At 38.1% G+C, this 20396-nt stretch overlaps 1 protein-coding gene across 1 annotated transcript in view; it reads right to left on the bottom strand.

Moving 5' to 3' along the window:
- LOC137295071 (kinesin-like protein KIF26B) overlaps positions 1 to 20396 on the bottom strand; it is a 192596-nt gene that overhangs the window by 111590 nt on the left and 60610 nt on the right. Inside the window, exon 5 of the mRNA XM_067826342.1 lies at positions 10154 to 10280. Within this exon, the coding sequence (XP_067682443.1) occupies positions 10154 to 10280 (127 nt within the window). The remainder of the gene's footprint in view (positions 1 to 10153; positions 10281 to 20396) is intronic.

The raw sequence follows: 20396 nt of genomic DNA on the forward strand, positions 1-20396 counted from the left end.
CCTGTGCTTACTTTACAAGCATGTACTATGTTACCTGTGTTTACTTTACAAGCATGTACTATGTTACCTGTGTTTACTTTACAAGAAACCCTGTTACCTGCATTTACTCTACTAAGGAACCCTGTGTTACCTGTGTTTACTTTATAAGGATAGCCTGTGTTGCCTGCATTTACTTTACAAGGAACCCTGTGTTACCTGCATTTACTTTAAAAGGAACCCTTTGCTACCCATGCTTCCATTACAATCATGCTTAGTGTTACCTGTGCTTACTTTACAAGTATGTCTAGTGTTACCTGTGCTTACACTACAAAGATCCCAAGTGTTACCTGCACTTACATTATAAAAATACCTAGCATAACCTCCATTTACTTACAAGTATGTATAACCATGTTTGCTTCACACTGTGCTAAGGTATGAAAGTTTTATACTTAAAAGAAAATTAAATTTGTGAATCTGAAACTACCAGCACTGAACTGGCTTATCATATATTCTAAGCATGTCATAAAAACAAGAATACTAAAGATGCAGATGTATCTCTGTGTTTTCTAATGCTTGTCAGAAATTTTGTTCTTCCACAACAGAGCCCTTACCTTCTTGCTGCTATGCGAAACAACCCACCGCTCACAAATGACATTTACTTTCTCTCCGACATGCATCAATGACACTGAGGACCATCAAATACAGACATTTGACAAGATACAAATATCACTTAAAGATCACTCTAACAAGCCCCAGGAATTCCCTTAACACAAAAAAGCTACAGTTATAAAATTACGATGAAATAGAAATAAAAGAAACATTAACCATGTACTGAGTCAGAGTTTTCAGTTATGGCTATAGGTATTTTATTGCTGGCTGTATGCATTCATCAACTACATCCTCTATTGTAGCCATTGTCTGCAACATTGTACTGGTACAATTATTTTGTTAAACAATTATTGTATCAGTAAAGGTATTTTGTATCAGTAAAGGTATTTTGTGTAGGCTGATGCACTCTGAGCTGTCAGTATCTGCTTTAGAAAGATGGAGAAAAGATAATACCATAACAAGGCTGGTGAATAAATCATTTAGATTTTAGATAAATCAATCAAGATTTTACTGACCAAAGAGTGTGAGTGAGTTTAGTTCTACACAGCTTTTAGCAATGTTCCAGAAATACCATGGCAGGCATCACCAGAAATGGGCTTCACACTTTCTACCCATGTGGGAATAGAACCTGGGTCTAAGTGCCATGAGTGAATGCTTTAACCACTAGACTACCCTACCAACCCCACTGACCCAAGAGGACCTTTCAACAAATACCATAGCCCCAGACTGGAAAAATCTTTTTTACCTCATACTATTCAGCCTCCAAAATTGTTACAAATGGGTCTGAGATTATGCTATATCATATTTTAAATAATGAAGTGTGCACACACACACAATCCAAATTGAAAAAAATATATCTCATTTTGATCGGACCACATGCATGTATGAACAAAGTAGGAACCTGGGCCTTGCCCTACATATATCTAGCCTTAGAAGTTAATATATGTGTAAACATTTCTCAGATTGAGAACAGGTCACAGCCATGCTCAGATGTATTAATTACAAGACATGAGAAACCTACAGCTGTTATCGCTTCAAAGTTACAACAGCTTTTTCTGCAACAACGTAGAGACATCTGGTGGAATTTTGTAATATTGAAACTTCACATGTGGTGTCGTCCAATTAATATTCTTATTTTCCTCTGTTTGGACTATCACAGTACGCAATATCTTGGTAATGAAGCAAAAATTAATCTAAACGAAATAAAACTTGCCATTAACATTAATAAGAGTGTCTACATATTCTCCCTGCTTAACCCCAAGGTCAGCATTACTGGAACCTTACAATAAAATGTATTACTGTTAATGCCTTTGACTAGTAAGGAATACGTTTTCATAAAACAACCTTCTATATGCAAACCCACATGATAGATCAAATCAGACAAGCCCATTAAATTTAATACCCTCATTATCCGACAACATGTACTTCAAATAAGTTGCCCACCTAAGACCATAAACCATGCAGTCTCATGCTGTCTGATTCACTTATCACGTAAAATTTTGTGAGTGGCATTCTCCACTAGAGTAACAGAGGCCCTGTCAACCATGTTTGGTTGCGGGTGATAGGATATTCTATGTAATCCTTGGATACATTTGTAATGGCCATCAAATTCAGCCATACTGAAAATGGGTAGTTAAGTTACATGACTACACATATCACAGTCGCTTCCCATTGACAGTCATACTTTCATTACCTGCCCTGCCATCCTTTAGAAAAGTGAACATTTAATTCTGCAAAACGCTGGTTATTTCATCAGCATATAAGCTATGAATTTAGTTGTCTGCATATTCAAAAAGATCACTTATAACTTTTCAATGAAAATGTTATGAAAATTCAAAATTACAAGCCGGGTTTAAATGAACACATGCTGAACATTATGTCGTTATCTTTCACTCACTTACCTTTAACTATTGACGTTCCTAGTAAATCAAATTTCACAAAGTAATTGATTAAAGAAACAGACAATCCTGAGAACAGTGTATATATGGATATCACACAGTGAAACAGACGACTACAAATGTTCTTGCCATATCCCCAGGGGAACATAAGAAGTAAGCTAATTACAGGTGTAGTTGACAGGTAACCATCCATTTGTCACAACAAAGTCACTCACTATCAAACCATCACATCCCCTGTGATGCACACCTTTGATGTCCCACCTGACAGGTGCTTGTGTCACCAATTGCGAACAACTGACCCAGCACATGGCCAAATGTACATATAATTGGGGCAATGTGAAATGTACTCGTGGGAATCGATAGTGATGTATTCATATTTCTTCTCATATAAGTAAAAATCACAGGCTCCTATGCTTCAGAGTAATGTGATCCCATTGTTAAGGCACTACAATGCAGCTATCATATAAACATTTATTGTCAATTTTACTACTTCCTAATTATTAACTTGCGTACTCATCCTTAACTAACAATAGGCAAAAACCTTCAAACGAATACTTTTTAAACTACACTTACTTGACATGACGTTCATATGATCCTGACAAGGAATTGACAACAAAACATGAAATTGAAGACGAAATGCAACACCCCCTAGCATTGTAGCCATTGTGTGACAACGCACAGCCATGCAATAAACCCGATAAATATGTCCATAAGAAGTCTCATGGGAAAGCAATTCATTATGAAAGTGGCACATAATAAATTCAGCAAAGTGACATGGTAGATCAACAACTCTCCCCACTTACCATTAAACAAACAATAGGTGTATACTGAATATGTACAACCTCACCAGTAAAATGTCCAACTGTCAAGTGTGATATCAATCAGTTATATGTACACGACAGGGAATTTCACTTATTTACACTATCTGTGTTTGCCGGTGTCTAATACGTTTGGAGTCACCCAGTGAGAGGAAGAGTACACAAAATTATGTGACAATTGAGAATATGATATCGATGAAATTACTTGGCCGTTCTATCATGGACATGTTATCTATGGGCGCTGTGCATAAAAGGTCCCCAATAGCCAATTTACCATTATACAGTTTAGATAAGGGCCCTCAGTAGATTTCATGCACTCTGGGTAACCGAATATATATTCTTAAAGCGCCATGAATGGTGTACCTGACCCTATGGCATTCAAACTGAAAATAAGCACAATGATGGAATTACATAAGTTCGGTCATTAACTCCTGGTACGATTACTCAGGGGCTGTTGTCAATGTGTTGAGCACTTGTTGACCTTGGGGTTGCGAATTTCATAAGCCTCACTTTCAATTATATCAACACCCATGTCAATTTCATAGTGATCTTTGACATGTAAATGTAATTTGTTTTAAAACTCAATTTGATTACGAAATAACAATGCTCATCTATGAGGAATACATTTCATGTCAATATCTTTCCTTTCACATTTACATTTAAAACCATTTTTATGGCTGCCTAGAACAATATGTGAAGATTATTTCTGGTGTCCCAAATGACACTGGGCATAAAACCCAACTCATTCACTTAATGAACGACACCCATTCTGATAACCCTGTCATTTTTCTCCATCTGTTTAAATATTTAATAAAATTCAATCATATCTGTTGACATTTCAGTCAAATTTGGTGTAAATACAGACTTCAAACTCCATCTCTGCATACTGGCCAATGAAAATGCCCACATATACATGACAAAGAAATTGTCTGTTACATTCATCATGAGCCTTATCTCTCTACTTTTACACCTAACCATTTTCACCATTCCAGACATCACAACTCATAGAAATTCCTGCTTTAGGCTTAGCTGTCTTAGCCATCCCATTCATCTGACCTGTGATCAAACTATGCATCTTAAAACACAATGTTATTATTTTGTAATGTCTGAAAGATTGCAGAGCAGAACCACCAAAGTGCCATCAAAGTGTAGCTCAGATGAGGACCATTCCACAAAGCATTCTTCGTGTTAAGTTGATCATAACTCCCATACTTTAACCTAAGCTAATGGTAGTTGTAGCACCGTATTGATCATAACTCCAACACTATAACACAGGCTAATGGTAGCTGTAGTGTTAACTTGATCATAACTCCCATACTTTAACCTAAGCTAATGGTAGTTGTGGCACCGTATTGATCATAACTCCCACACTTTAACACAGGTTTGTGGCAGTTGTAGCACTGTGTTGATGATAACTCCCACACTTTCACACAGGCTTATGGTAGTTGTAGCACTGTGTTGTTGATAACTCCCACACTTTAACACAGGCTAATGGTAGTTGTAGCACTGTGTTGTTGATAACTCCCACACTTTAACACAGGCTTATGGTAGTTGTAGCACTGTGTTGTTGATAACTCCCACACTTTAACACAGGCTTATGGTAGTTGTAGCACTGTGTTGATGATAACTCCCACACTTTAACACAGGCTTATGGTAGTTGTAGCACTGTGTTGTTGATAACTCCCACACTTTCACACAGGCTTATGGTAGTTGTAGCACTGTGTTGATGATAACTCCCACACTTTAACACAGGCTTATGGTAGTTGTAGCACTGTGTTGATGATAACTCCCACACTTTAACACAGGCTTATGGTAGTTGTAGCACTGTGTTGTTGATAACTCCCATACATCAACATAGATAATGACTGTCTAAGCATTAAGTTGAGAATAATTATGAGATGTGATTTTGATGGTGTTAGTGCTACGATGTTCTTATCATAAGCTTATGCTAGTCACACTAAGTTCCCTTTATAGAAGGAATAGTCAAACTTACAAAAAATGTTAAAAACAGTCAAATAGAATATCTACAAGGTCATTTTCTTACTCAACAAAGAACTGTCAATCTCTCATCATGCAAAGAAAGGTGTAAATTCTTCTAAAACCAATTTTCTAAAAGAGTATCAGCACTAACTTCCATGCCTTTCTGAAGTCAGTTTCCTTTGGAGTGCCAAACACAGAGACATTCAAATGTGAAGGTCTCTTTGATTCGCAAAAACAGTCAGTTATCAGATTACACAACTGTCTTTATTATCAAAAAAACACTTTAACACATCTACTTTGTTGCATAAACTACTCATTAATTTCTTTCATATTGTTAAGTAGAGGCAACACATCAAACAAAAAGAACTGGCTTTGGAAAATAATCGAGAACCTTCTCTTATCAAAATCAAGTAATCTAGAAACGCGTCTCTCATTTTGTCACTGTAAGACCAAAGTCCACACAAAAGTGAATAATTATTCAAGAAAGATCAGAAATCCCTTTGTATGTCTTTTTGTTTTCAAATGCCTGGCAGTCCCTAAAGAGCTTTTCTTTTGATATATTTTCAACATACGAGACACTGTGGGAATTCCTATCAGCTGATCCATATAAAAATACTGTATATATCAAAGACATTCCTCAGTGAACCTATTTATTTTTGCTGGTTTGCTATTCTGGAGTCAGTGTGGGTTAACTACAGCATGGAGACAATAACTGTTAACACTCTGTTCTTCTTGCCACAAATGTGGCAAAAACATTGCTTGGCTTTCTTACACTAGTGAGATGTCAAGTTTAACATGTCACAACGTAGATTTTTGGGCAACAGATGTGCTTCCTGGCGAAATATTTCAGTCGAAATATACGAAAAAATTGACATTTGACAACTGTGTTAGAGGATTAGACAAGAACTCTTGTCAGTGCGGAGGAACACAAAGCCAGAAGCCTAGATATCAAAGCAATGCAAGATCCCTTGAATGTGTGTAGAACAAAATAATTTGACATATGACAAGAAAATGACAAATCACTGTCACACTAGGAGAATCCATGACACTTCTGCTTAAAAACAATGAAACAGTCATCTTGATCATCTGTTAATGGTTTTGAATGTCTCCATGACATATTTGATAAACGAGAATGAATTTTTCATCACTTAAAGAAAAGAAGCTACAGTGTGGATAGAGTGATAAGTAAGCAATACAGAGACATATGAAGAATTTATAAAAAAAACGACAAATTATAGAGTTAACTTGAGGGATGTCTGAAAGAATGGGGAGCAGTCATATCCTCTGGCCTTTACTCTGTCTTTACTATCATCCTTACTATCACATTTACTTTGTCTTTACAATCACCATTACTCTGTGTTTTCTAGCATATTTACTATCACCTTTACTCTGTCTTTACTATCATCTTTACTGTCACCTTTACTGTTGTTACTATCATCTTCACTATCATCATTACTCTGTCTTTACTATCATCTTTACTCTGACTTTACTATCATCTTTACTGTCATCTTTACTCTGTCTTTACTATCACCTTTACTATCATCTTTATTATCAACTTGACTCTTACCTATCATCTTAACCATCACCTTTACTCTGCCTTTACTATCACCTTTACAATACCTTTACTGCCATTTTACCATAATTTTTACACTGCCTTTACTATCATCTTTAAACAGGTTAATGTGACAGGGCCCTCATCCACAACGCTATGCTGATCCCATGTTAAAGTATGGGAGTTATGAACCCCATAGTACTAAGATCGTGGACAGGGGTCCTGGAGCTAATTTCACAAAGCAACCGACCTGAGCTACATTTAATCTTAACTAATGTTTCTTATCATTGCACTAAGGTTACTTTAGTTACTTACAATGACACCTTAGTGCCTTGTGAACCAGACAGATGGAGGCAGTGGGGTAGCCTAGTGTTTAAAGCACTTGTGGTGGGTTGATCTCATGGCTAAAGTGGTCATGATGGGGTAGCCTAGTGGTTAAAGTGTTTGCAGTGGGGTAGCCTAGTGGTTAAAGTGTTTGGAGTGGGGTAGCCCAGTGGTTAAAGTGTTTGCAGTGGGGTAGCCTAGTGGTTAAAGTGTTTGCAGTGGGGTAGCCTGGTGGTTAAAGTGTTTGCAGTAGGGGAGCCTTGTGGTTAAAGTGTTTGAAGTGGGGTAGCCCAGTGGTTAAAGTGTTTGAAGTGGGGTAGCCTAGTGGTTAAAGTGTTTGAAGTGGGATAGCCTAGTGGTTAAAGTGTTTGAAGTGGGGTAGCCCAATGGTTAAAGTGTTTGAAGTGGGGTAGCCTAGTGGTTAAAGTGTTTGCAGTGGGGTAGCCTAGTGGTTAAAGTGTTTGCAGTGGGGTAGCCTAGTGGTTAAAGTGTTTGCAGTGGGGTAGCCTAGTGGTTAAAGTGTTTGCAGTGGGGTAGCCTAGTGGTTAAAGTGTTTGCAGTGGGGAGCCTAGTGGTTAAAGTGTTTGCAGTGGGGTAGCCTGGTGGTTAAAGTGTTTGCAGTAGGGGAGCCTTGTGGTTAAAGTGTTTGAAGTGGGGTAGCCCAGTGGTTAAAGTGTTTGCAGTGGGGAGCCTAGTGGTTAAAGTGTTTGCAGTGGGGTAGCCTGGTGGTTAAAGTGTTTGCAGTGGGGTAGCCCAGTGGTTAAAGTGTTTGCAGTGGGGTAGCCTAGTGGTTAAAGTGTTTGCAGTGGGGTAGCCTAGTGGTTAAAGTGTTTGCAGTGGGGGAGCCCAGTGGTTAAAGTGTTTGCAGTGGGGTAGCCAAGTGGTTAAAGTGTTTGAAGTGGGGTAGCCCAGTGGTTAAAGTGTTTGAAGTGGGGTAGCCTAGTGGTTAAAGTGTTTGAAGTGGGATAGCCTAGTGGTTAAAGTGTTTGAAGTGGGGTAGCCCAATGGTTAAAGTGTTTGAAGTGGGGTAGCCTAGTGGTTAAAGTGTTTGCAGTGGGGTAGCCTAGTGGTTAAAGTGTTTGCAGTGGGGTAGCCTAGTGGTTAAAGTGTTTGCAGTGGGGTAGCCTGGTGGTTAAAGTGTTTGCAGTGGGGTAGCCTAGTGGTTAAAGTGTTTGCAGTAGGGAGCCTAGTGGTTAAAGTGTTTGCAGTGGGGTAGCCTGGTGGTTAAAGTGTTTGCAGTGGGGTAGCCCAGTGGTTAAAGTGTTTGCAGTGGGGTAGTCTAGTGGTTAAAGTGTTTGCAGTGGGGTAGCCTAGTGGTTAAAGTGTTTGCAGTGGGGTAGCCTAGTGGTTAAAGTGTTTGCAGTAGGGGAGCCTTGTGGTTAAAGTGTTTGAAGTGGGGTAGCCCAGTGGTTAAAGTGTTTGCAGTGGGGTAGCCTAGTGGTTAAAGTGTTTGAAGTGGGATAGCCTAGTGGTTAAAGTGTTTGAAGTGGGGTAGCCCAATGGTTAAAGTGTTTGAAGTGGGGTAGTCTAGTGGTTAAAGTGTTTGCAGTGGGGTAGCCTAGTGGTTAAAGTGTTTGCAGTGGGGTAGCCTAGTGGTTAAAGTGTTTGCAGTGGGGTAGCCTAGTGGTTAAAGTGTTTGCAGTGGGGGAGCCCAGTGGTTAAAGTGTTTGCAGTGGGGTAGCCTAGTGGTTAAAGTGTTTGCAGTGGGGTAGCCTAGTGGTTAAAGTGTTCGCTCATCACAATGAAGACTTGGGTGTGATCTGCCACATTGGTACTGTGTGAAGCTGTGCCCTGCTGAGATATTGATAGAATGGCTAAAAGTTGCATAAAACAACACTCACTCACTCACTCACCAGACCCACAGTGTTCATAGTCATCAGTATCATACTGAGCTTCATCACTTTCACCCTATGTGTCCACAATACCACTTTGTTGATAATTTTGTCAAAGGTGAGTTGTAAAGTGACCACCACTGGACTTCCACATAATGAGTTCCCTACCTATTTATAATATGGACTTGTCTGCGTATTGCACTACAAACCTAATTCCACCAACCATGTTCTAATCTAGGCCACCTCATTCTGTGGAGCAGGGAGGTCCAGGTAATGAAAGGTATGTACTGATTCATGTGATTCATATGAAACATAAATGTTTGAGGTATGCCCGTGTATTTCATGAAACAAAACACCGGACAACATGCAGTGATCTTCTCTGTTTACTCAGAGTAATAACAAGATGGTAGGTGTGATGTTTATAGTTCAGGTGGCAGGGTTGAAAACTGGATGACTGGCATTTCATAAGATGCTATTTGATGAACATAGAGATGCTTATAATGTCACAATGCTATGACAGAATATACCAGGAAGTCAATGGATACAGCTAACACGGCTAATAGAATACATGTTATTATGAATATATAAAATATTGTTGAACTAACTTAAAGCTGTACTGTTGGATTATACTTATTATACAAAATTGCTGATTGATTTAGAAATGTACAGAGACTTATTTAAAAATGTATAGAAAGTACAGTAATAGCAGTGATTTGCTTTGTGACATCACGGACAGAGTTAACAGTTACTGTTCAGTTCTACCTGATGATGGAGTTAGAACAAGCCCTGAAACGTTGTTTTCCAGAATAAACAGAATATGCAACCCAGAAAACAATCTCTAGGGATGAAAACTGGACAAAAGTGGGTAGCCTAGTGGTTAAAGCATTGGCTCATCATGCAGAGGACCTGGGTTCAAATCCCCACATGGGTGCAATGTGTGAAGCCCATTCTAATGTCCCTTGCCACATCACTGGAATATTGCTAAAAGCAGCGCAAAACCACACTCACGCAGTCAGTCAGTAAAAACAAGACATTAGGTCTGGTGTTTATAGCTAGGCTGGTAGGGGTGATGACTGGACAACCCACTGTGGCCAGCTGATGGATTCAAGATTGTTGGGTTTAGAGATTATATGACAAAACATCATAAAATGATCACCTTACCTGGTTACATTTTTTAGGTTGGATCCAAGCTCGTACATTTTGTTCCAGGTAAGCTTGTGCTTGGGCAGCGATGGGTAGTCCTGGGCCAGAACAGTTAGAATAGACATTCTTGCCTTGACGAGTAAACCTGGAAACACAAACAACACTGAATCTGGGAATCTTCAAATAGCAATACATTCACTCTACCATGTACAGTTCCAATGAAGGTTCACTTTTCATACTGATGTTTGATTTTATGAGAGTTTCTAGCAGAATTGATTTGGCACTCAGGTAAAACTTAATTAGCTGTATCATTGGTGTTAACACATTGTTGTAAAGTTTGCTTGCAATAAATGTAGGAACTGGGTCTTGCTGACCTGCATAATGTCATAGAAAATGGTGTAAATAAACCAATGTTCAGTTGTTAATCAATTTGACTCAGATACCTAAGTACAGTTTGTTCATAAGTTTAGAGTGATCTCAGACATTAGGACTACAATAACATCTATACTTTAAAAATAAATGTAGTTCTAATATGGCCAAGGCATTGTGGGTACTGGAGACAATCCAGAGTTGTCTGCCCGTGATTTCATCAGAAATACCCCCCCCAAAAACAGAAGTTTCGGTCACAGTCGACATCCATGACATGAGATGAAACATGGTTCCATGTCATGTACAGTAATATTTTACATCATTGATATCTATGTCTGGCTGCATGTACCAGTCCCAGTTTATGTTGGTTTACCAGAACCAGCCGCTTCTTATACCAAGTAAACATCTGGACCTCACTCAGACACACCATACCAGCTCTGAGACAATCAGTCCTCGTTCATCCCTTTAATGCCCTGTTAGGCAGGGCATCAGCATGTACCATATTATAACATCTGTTGGTATGACACTACCAAGGGACAATCACCAACTTCAACCCTCCAGACAGACACTTTGTGCACTACACCATGATCCAAGATCCATGATCCATATGGTACATCAGTTACAAGACAGCTTGGATCCGCAAAATGTTATACTAGTCATTCATTCTCAGCACTGTAACTTGTTCCACAAGTGAGGGAGTGAGTGAGTTTAGTTTTATGCCATATTCAGCAACCTTCCAGCTGATAACTAATCACGTCTGGACCAGACAATCCAGTGATCATCAGCATGAGCATCAATCTGCGCACTTGGGAACTGATGACATGTGTCAACCAAGCCTGACCACCCAATCCCGTTAGTTGCATCTTATGACAAGCATAGCTGCCTTTTGTGGCTAGCATGGGTTGCTGAAGACCTTTTCCACCCCAGATCGTCACAGGTCAGTGACTGCAGTACCAGATTTGATACCTATTACAGTCTTACTCCAAAAAGACAAACCATGGAACCAGCCTGAGCCATTGCTGAGCATCTAGAGCCCATCATGGAATTTCTCCCAAAACACTTCAAGACATCTGTATACTACATATTCATGTCTCTATGCAATATTTCCACAGATCTGGAACAGGACAATTTTACAAACTACAAAAATATTCACTTCGCAAATTGTATATTTATAAATTCTATCAAAAACATAGACTTAAAGAACACATGAATAATCTATGTAAGATATGTGTAGTCTGTATCTCCTGGTCTGATGCCTAGACTCTGTTGTTGCTAGCACTGACATGTTGTATTACAGCGGCAGAGGTGGACCAACAACCTCATCTATATCATCCAGTTATAGGCCACAATAAAAGTGTCTTTGATATCCATGGGCAAATTGAACCTTGAAATAAAGGAAGCATATCCCATATGAGACAGAGCCAATGAAAATTCCATGTATATAAACACAGTGATTGTGACAAGTGTCTGTGTTACAAGTCTCCTAGCCTTGCTCCTAGTCTTTACAGAAGGCTAAGCCTGTTGATCCATGGCAATTCTACCCTTTAAAGAGGCAAACCTAGCTAACTGAGCAGAATAGGCATACCAGTCATCTTGGATTTTTTATTACATGTCTCTAGAAATTCTTGTGTCAACTAAGTATTGTTGCATTAGAGACTTTTGCAAGTCTACAAGTTGTCTGATTCACCGAGCTATAATATGATTCTCGCAGTCATACTAACACCAGGACATCCATATTTCAATATTCTCCATGAATAAAATTTATAGTTGTCATTTCAAAAATTGATAAAGATTACAGTGGGGACTGTAACTATGTATACATCCCATGAAAATAAACACAAAGTTATCAAACGCCGGCTTGTGTCTAGACATCAATGCACCCAGATGTCACCTTCCCCCTCCGGAGCTGTACATCCTTACCCATCAACATTTGCTGCAGGATAAACCGCCATGAGGTAAATAAACTCAGACTCCCAGGAACCTCTGTGTCTATCTCCCTGGCTTGAAACACTGGTACATTTCAAACAATATACTGTCAATCAAATATTCCAGGTCATAACTGAAATTGGTGATATCTTTTATCAGCATTTAGATTTATATGTCACTCATATAATTACTTTCACTCAGATAATCCAGGTCCTAAATGACATGGGTGATACTGTAAAAACTGTCAATCGGATGATCTGTGTCCTAAATGAAATTGGTGATGACATAATTTTGTCCATATCTTAAAAACAGCCTAAAACGCTTTTTGTTCATATGTCTTTTTCTGCACATTTCACTCAGTGCCATCAATGACACAAAGTCAAAAATTAAACATACACCTTTTTTTCAGGTTGCCTTCAAAAGCAAAAAAAACCTTCCACAGGTTTAATTAAAGGAATTGATTAGAAGTTAACAACAGGTTTCTCCTCTGGAGAAAACGTTGTTAGACAGATTAAGCGGAAAGAGTAAGCCCTATGTCCCATGGTGACAATTGTCCCTTTCTAGCCATGCACCTATGAGAGAGGCACACATTTGACCTGCAATTGATTTCATTGTGTTGTCAGACCTGGGGTCCCATACTTCCCTCTGTAGTGGGGTTTGTTCGACAGGGTTGTGACACAATGTGGTCAGTCCATATGGTCACTACAGCTCAGAATACATCATTTGCATACCACTGACCTGTCTGACACCACTGGACATGAATTAAAGATGGTTTACATCCCTTGAATATTTCCAACATTGAACTGATCACGGATCGTCACATAGTAAATATATAGCAGTAAACAACACTGAGAATTAAATTTATGTGAAATTCAAGAGGAAGTGATTATTTCAATATTATGTTACAATTCTAAGACAAACACAAACACATATTTCAGTTATGATCCTATCTATTACCGAAGTGAAAAGGAAAATGTCATGATCTTCACGAAAGGAACGTTTTCATTATTATTTCAAGATTATATATGACAGGCTCAGCTCTTCTAAATCCTCAGATCTAAAGACTAACTCAGAACTGCTTGACAGACTCAAAGAATCAAAATTGGGTATTAAGGGAAAAAGACATCACACTGCTAAGCTCAGAAATACTTATCAAAAAACTAATGTTCATAGATCAATAACATTGTGACAGACAGTTCCAGACAGAACATACGATATCACAGTACATGGTTGCCATCACACAGGAAAGAACGCAAAACCCCACAAACTTAATCAATATAATAAGCTAGCTAGGTACCTTCGGCGCAGTTATGTAATTATTTAGCCAAGGCAGGCTAAAATGACACACTCCATGACAGGATTATTTGGGGGCGTGACTGGCACGTTACCTCTTGTGGATCATTCATTCTGCTTTCCGACATATTGTCCGTGAATGTTTCCACATAAAACATTTGGATGATTACACAATACAATGTTTGCCCTGTTCTGCTGAATGTAAACAGACGATGTTTGGGATATAAATTTGGAATTATTCTGATAAGATTCTCATGCCATGGTGGTTTAGGACGGAGACAGTGATGATGATCAAATTGGGTTTGTAAATACAGGTACAATATTCATCATGAAAAAGTGTACATGCATATGAAAGTCCGGACATAACTGTCAAAGCGTTACATAAATCAATACTCATAACAAGAAGTAACACCACATTTGGTATACATTAAACAAAATCTTCCGATACTGCTTTGAGTGTACTCAACTTTTGAAACCAAGATCCCACGTATGAGATTTAGCTGACATATATCATGCACGGATGTCAGGAAATATCACACAAATATTATTAAGGAAATATGTTATCAACATCAAAAGAAACATTTCAACTACTCCTCACATTAAAGGAAAACATATAATTGCATAAGTCACCGTTTCCTGGCTCAGTACCCTGTTGCTGGTCAAGCTGCACAACATGCGCTGCCCCTTTAAGAATCATGACAAGCATGCTGCATGTGGAACGCATATTACTCACGTCTCTCCATCAGTTCCCCTTGATCAATATCCCAGTCCCTCGATTCTGTATTCACTCAATTCCGTATTCCCCCCTTCTGCATGGACTAATATACCCCTTGCCACCTGTCACAGGAAACAGAACCCCACCACTGAGGGATTTTTAAGATAAATGTAAGATTCTGATAAAAATTTTGATTCAGGGGAGCAAATTTGTTTCATGTCCCTTTCATCAGTTTGATCAGAGCCGTTGCGCATTTCAAGACGTAAATTTCCATCGCTATACGCTATTTACAGCTGTCAAGTTGGCTCAAACTATGGAGCTCACTGATTGTAGGGTAATCAGACATTGGTTCTATTTATCAATCATCACACTGGCCGAGGTACAAAAAATATTGCCAAGAATTTATGCAAACTTTGCCATCTGATAATAGGAAAGATGTGAGAATTGCCTGAGGGGTATCGAGTCTTGCGGAGTTTTACTGCAGGAAATATAACCCCTCGCCTCTTGCTCTCAAGGCGTGGATTACACTTGTTAATAGCGGGTGACATAAAATCTCAACTCCAAATCACTGGTTCACTAACATGTGGCTCATTCCCCAGCTGTTCTATAGTTCCTTTTTCTCTTATGAGTTATCTACCCTTAGTGGTAAATTGACCTAGTGAGTGATCAAGACTTGAGTAATTTATTGACGAAATTAATCATTCACTTTGTCAGTGAACATCTCGCATAATCCTTACCAAATTGAATATTTTTTTCTCACAGCAAACACAGCTGCTTTCTTGTTAGTGGTAGTTCTTGATTTGAAATTATTTAACTTCAAACAAAGTACCATTTGAAGATTATTTTTTACGTCATGCTGGAAAACTATTATAAATCATATTTCTAAATACCTTCATAACAAATATTACCACAAAAGCCAATCTTTCAATATCAGTGTTTCATCGATAAAATTACCACAAATCTCCAATTTAGAAATTGACATATTTACATATTTTACTCATAAATATAACAAAAGGCAACCAAAACATTTGTATTCCTCAAAAATAATTTTAAACAGCTGTAATCAATGCTTAACACTGACCCTTAGTAGTTTTCCATTCGCGTGATACAAGAAGCCATGTTAACAAACACACACTCAACTCTAACCGCTCTGTGAACATTGTATCAACACCTGTTCCCATGAAATCTGCAGAAACAGATCTCTGCATGTGTTGAGGAAACTGGGGAGGCATGTTGTGATCACAAATTAATAAATCTACAGGATGAGGAAGTCATTAAAATTTTGAACAGTTCACATTTTCACTGAATTATGAGTTACAAAATGCATGGATTGAGGTATCATTTTGGTTTAAAATCGAAGATAGTTGGCGTCATTACAAGTTACAGGAAGAAAGTGTACTTTGTCATCATCATCATCATCATCATCATCATCATCATCATCATTTTTGTGCATTAAAACCTGTTTTTTTGTATCATCTGAGAGACTTAGTGAGTGAGAATGGATTGATATTCACCTTAAGCAATATTCCAGCAATATCATGGCAGCGAACATAAGAAATCAGCCCTTTGCACTGAATCCAGGAGGAATGGACCTGGTTTTCTGAATGATGCCAAAGCGTTATCAAAAGTAATGTCACACATTCAAAATTATTCAACATTAACAAATTTTGAAATTTACAATAGCTCAACACTTTATGCCTAATGAAGATTCTTCAAAGAAACCTGAAGAATATCGCCTTCCTTTATTTGCTACTGTTTTCCTAAAACAAAGCCAGTAACAGCCTCCTTGGTTTTTATCTCAAATGCCAACAGTATTAAACACCAGTTGTGTTATTGCAGGAGGATGGCCAACATGTGGCGAGGGACATCAATACACTAATCACCTCAATACAGAATCTTCTGTGAACCACAACCTCTGTTTTTGTTACCTCCCACAAAAAGACCAATGCCCAAACTACAAAAAAACTTGCTTTACTTACCAGAGTTGAAGCAACTTCCGTAAAACAAAATTTGTGCTTTGGAGGGCTATGCAGTGTAATTGCTATCCACTTCACATTTCCTAACACAATTGCTAGCTAATAGAGATGAGAGAGTTGTCCCGACACTGTTGCCGCCAAATCGGACAGCTTTCAATCAGACAATGCGCTTCGACTTTGTCAGCTTACCTATTGATCTTGCCATTTTTATTAATATCAGATGGTCGGCTGGACAGCGTGTCAAACAAAAGCTCTTAATCTGCACTGATTAAAATTCACAAAGGCTGAGACCTCTCTGATGTGGTTAATGCTACACTTTGACCAGCGATGACTGGCAGGGAAAATGCCATCACTTCTGCCAATGGAAGGTCCGCAATACGGATGGTCCATTCAGGATATGGATCTTCCAGAACCTGATGATGCTATTAAGAGTCCTATCTCATTAAGACGTCAATCATTTAATATGGGGACAAGTTAACGCAAATTACGCTCGACAAATTCAACGTGACAAAGTTGGAATTTACATGGAATTCTTCTTAAGACTTGATTCCATATTTGGATAGAATTGCATGAAATTCTATTCTGACTTCAACCCAGTGAATCCAACACCAAAACACTGTCATGAGCCATTTGCCAATAAATCTCATATTTTCCACCAACAGTGATTTCTAATTACCCTGTCAATCAAGACGTAGAAACATAATCAAAGTTTTTACACAAAACTGTCTTAACACAACTGACACCAAAATTACGCCAAAAGGGCGTCATGTTATTCATTCCAAGAAAGTGAATAAAGCACATGCAACATAGACAAGGGATGACAAAAATGATAAAGATAAGTGCTATAATTGCAGGAAATCATTGATGACTGTAGCCTATCAATATTGATCTGTGGCCCTCTGGTGGCATTGTGATGACAGGGTGCTAAAGACCTTTCCCTGGGATAATTGGTTAATTTGGACTCTTATTCAATAGGCAGCGGTACTGTGGAATTAACTGATATAAGCCAGAACCTCATTCTGCATTCCTTAAGTATTACATTGAAACTGGGTTTTATAAGCACCCACTGTAACTTCCTATCAACAAGCTCTTAAGTCAGAAGACCACATTACTTTGAAAAAATGCAGTAATTGATCATATAACATTCATTAATACCTGTATGTATTGTATTTATTACACCTCCATAGCCTAACAGGTAAATATGAATGTTTGGTTTGGGGATCATGTACTCATTTGAGATATAGATGGGTGGTGGGGTAGCCTAGCAGGTAAAGTATTCGCTTGTTACACCGAAGACACGTGTTTGAGTCCCAACATGTCTACAATGTGTGAAGCCATTCCTAGTGTCCCCCGCCATGATTGCTGGAATGCTGGTGTAAAACTAAACAACAACAACATAGCTAAAACATTCTTATAAGGCACAAAAAAAACCATTCATTCCCACAAACTATTTCACTACGTAATATTAATATTGCTGTTCAAACTAGCTCAGTAGATTCACTCTGACTGAAGATATCAAGGCTGGTCAAACTATCTTTAGAAAAACACATTTGCATGTTTCATAACATGCTCAGCAATATTCTAGTTAGAAGAGTGGTAAATAGTTCAGTACGAGCTAGAAAATCCGGAAACTGACATCAGGAAGATCCACAATATTGGAACACAATGATATGCAGTTGACAAAGCCACAGAGTCTAGCCACCAGATTCATTTAGATATCACCTGCAATAGCCATAGGTCTCTGGAGATCTGTCATCAAAATCATCATAGATCATCTTATTAAGTGAGTGAGTAATTTTACCCCACATTTAGCATCAGTCCAGCAAAATCATGATGCTTTACATTTTGTACCCATGTGAGGAATCAAACATATTTGGTGTGACGAGGTGAACGCATTAACCACTAACCCTCCACCCCTTGGCCTGTAGGACAGAATGCAAAAGGCTTACCACTACACCTTTTCAACTCTACTTTGTTCTCATAAATGTCCAACAATATAACACATTTGGTACAACATTTTAAAGCACATGTCAGTATTCTGTCCAACCGTTAACACGAATAGCTCTGTAATCAAAAGAACCTAGATTGTAACTGACATGATGGTTTCTTCAATCATGGCCACAATGACAGGCAACAGTCAACTGTCAAAACAAGCCAGACTTTGTGGAATCACACGTATATTTAACTCCCTGTGCTTCTGATTAGTATAATCCAGTCATAATTCATAGGATTCTATTTGACTTTTAACTACTTTGGAGTTATGAAATAAATCTTTCTAATTACAACTCCCCAGGCTAAACACATAATATTGACATTTAATGATAATGATTGCACAACTTCTCAGATGTTTTTTGCAGTAAAACCAGGCAAATATGTCTTCACTTGTATGCTTTAATAGATAAAAAAAATAAACTCAAATATGATATTTTCATAACTGCCATTGGCTGTGCACATTTATTTTATTGTTTCATGATCAATATGCCAGGAGGCATGAGGATTTAATGAAAATAGCTAGTCAGAGAAGGCGATTATATTAGTTCTCTATCCAATCTCTTGAAATCCGTTATAACCAAAAAGTGACCAGAGTGTCAACTAAAGGAATATTTTAACTGGACATTTCATTCAATTAAATCCTGATATTAATTACAATAGGAATGTCACCAAAAGAAGAAAAAGACCTGGTCTGTTCTCAATACATAATAGGGATACGTCCATCGAAAAGAGTGAGTGAGTGATTGAATATTAATGCTGCTTTCATTTAAACATTATTGTAGTACGTAAGCTTAACATGGGATTAATGCCCACACCTGACATGTATACAGTTTTCACTATGGTGAAACCAATATCACTGTGCGGTACAGAGAAACCAAGAATCTGGGATTCAGACCAATGGCTTTTGGGTTCTGGCATACATAATGCACAAGAAAACTCTGCACAACTAAATGCAGCACCTTCAAGAACAAAAGCAACAATTTCTGTGCCATTAGCAAATGCTTGGTGATTGGATATAGGGCACAATACAAACAGTCTTATCACTATTATCATTCTCTCTATCAAAATTGACTAAAAATAATACACCCATGGGTATTCCAGGTTACAAATGGTTTCTACTTCATTTCATGGTCAGTTGCCCTGTGGTTACATGGTTGATTGTGCGTTGACATATTATGTAGGATTATGTATTGGCAAAGAATATCAGTCACTGGATTGTGTGGTCCAGGCTTGATTATTTGCAAGGACCCATGGCAGTTGGAGGGTGGGTTGGCAGTCTTGTGGAAGACCTGGGTATAATTCCTCATATGAGTACATTGTGTGAACCCTGTTCCTGAAGATCCCCACTGTAATGAATCAAAGTTGCTAAATGTCAAAAAAGAATCCACATTCACTCACTCACTCATATACATAGAAGATTTTTTATTGCAGTGATAAACAGCAAACAAAATACATACTAAAGCCATAACTCTAAAGGACTCTGAAAAGCAAAATCAATTCCATCAATTTTGAGTGACTCCATACATTTCAATTAGAGCACAGAGAGGAGACTTTTTTAGTCCTCTGAGTCTTGGAAAGACAAAGTGTTAAGCATTCATTATGGAAAGAAGTTAATACTAACACAACATAATTCAATGAATACCAGATGTGCCATAATTAAATATAAAGTGTTACTCCGAGCTCAAATTAGATCAAACATAATTAGATTTAATCTAATGTGAGGCAAAGATTAAAACGATACTCCCCTCTTTTCCCTGTCATCTTTCAACAGATATACCAACACTTACTGATAACAAGAAATGAGATTATGTCTGAAAATAAATCACATTTTTGAAGAAACAAAGACACTTAATGTTCAAATCAGATCTTAACCACTCGATAGAAAACCATTCAAGGGCAATTAACTATGAAAATGTTTTACAATTGTTTAAAACTCACGTGTATGATTTACAACAAATGCCATCTAGCTTAGTTCCATATGGCCAACAAT

Source organism: Haliotis asinina, chromosome 8, assembly GCF_037392515.1.
Source record: "Haliotis asinina isolate JCU_RB_2024 chromosome 8, JCU_Hal_asi_v2, whole genome shotgun sequence".
NCBI classification, from domain to species: Eukaryota; Metazoa; Mollusca; class Gastropoda; order Lepetellida; family Haliotidae; genus Haliotis; species Haliotis asinina.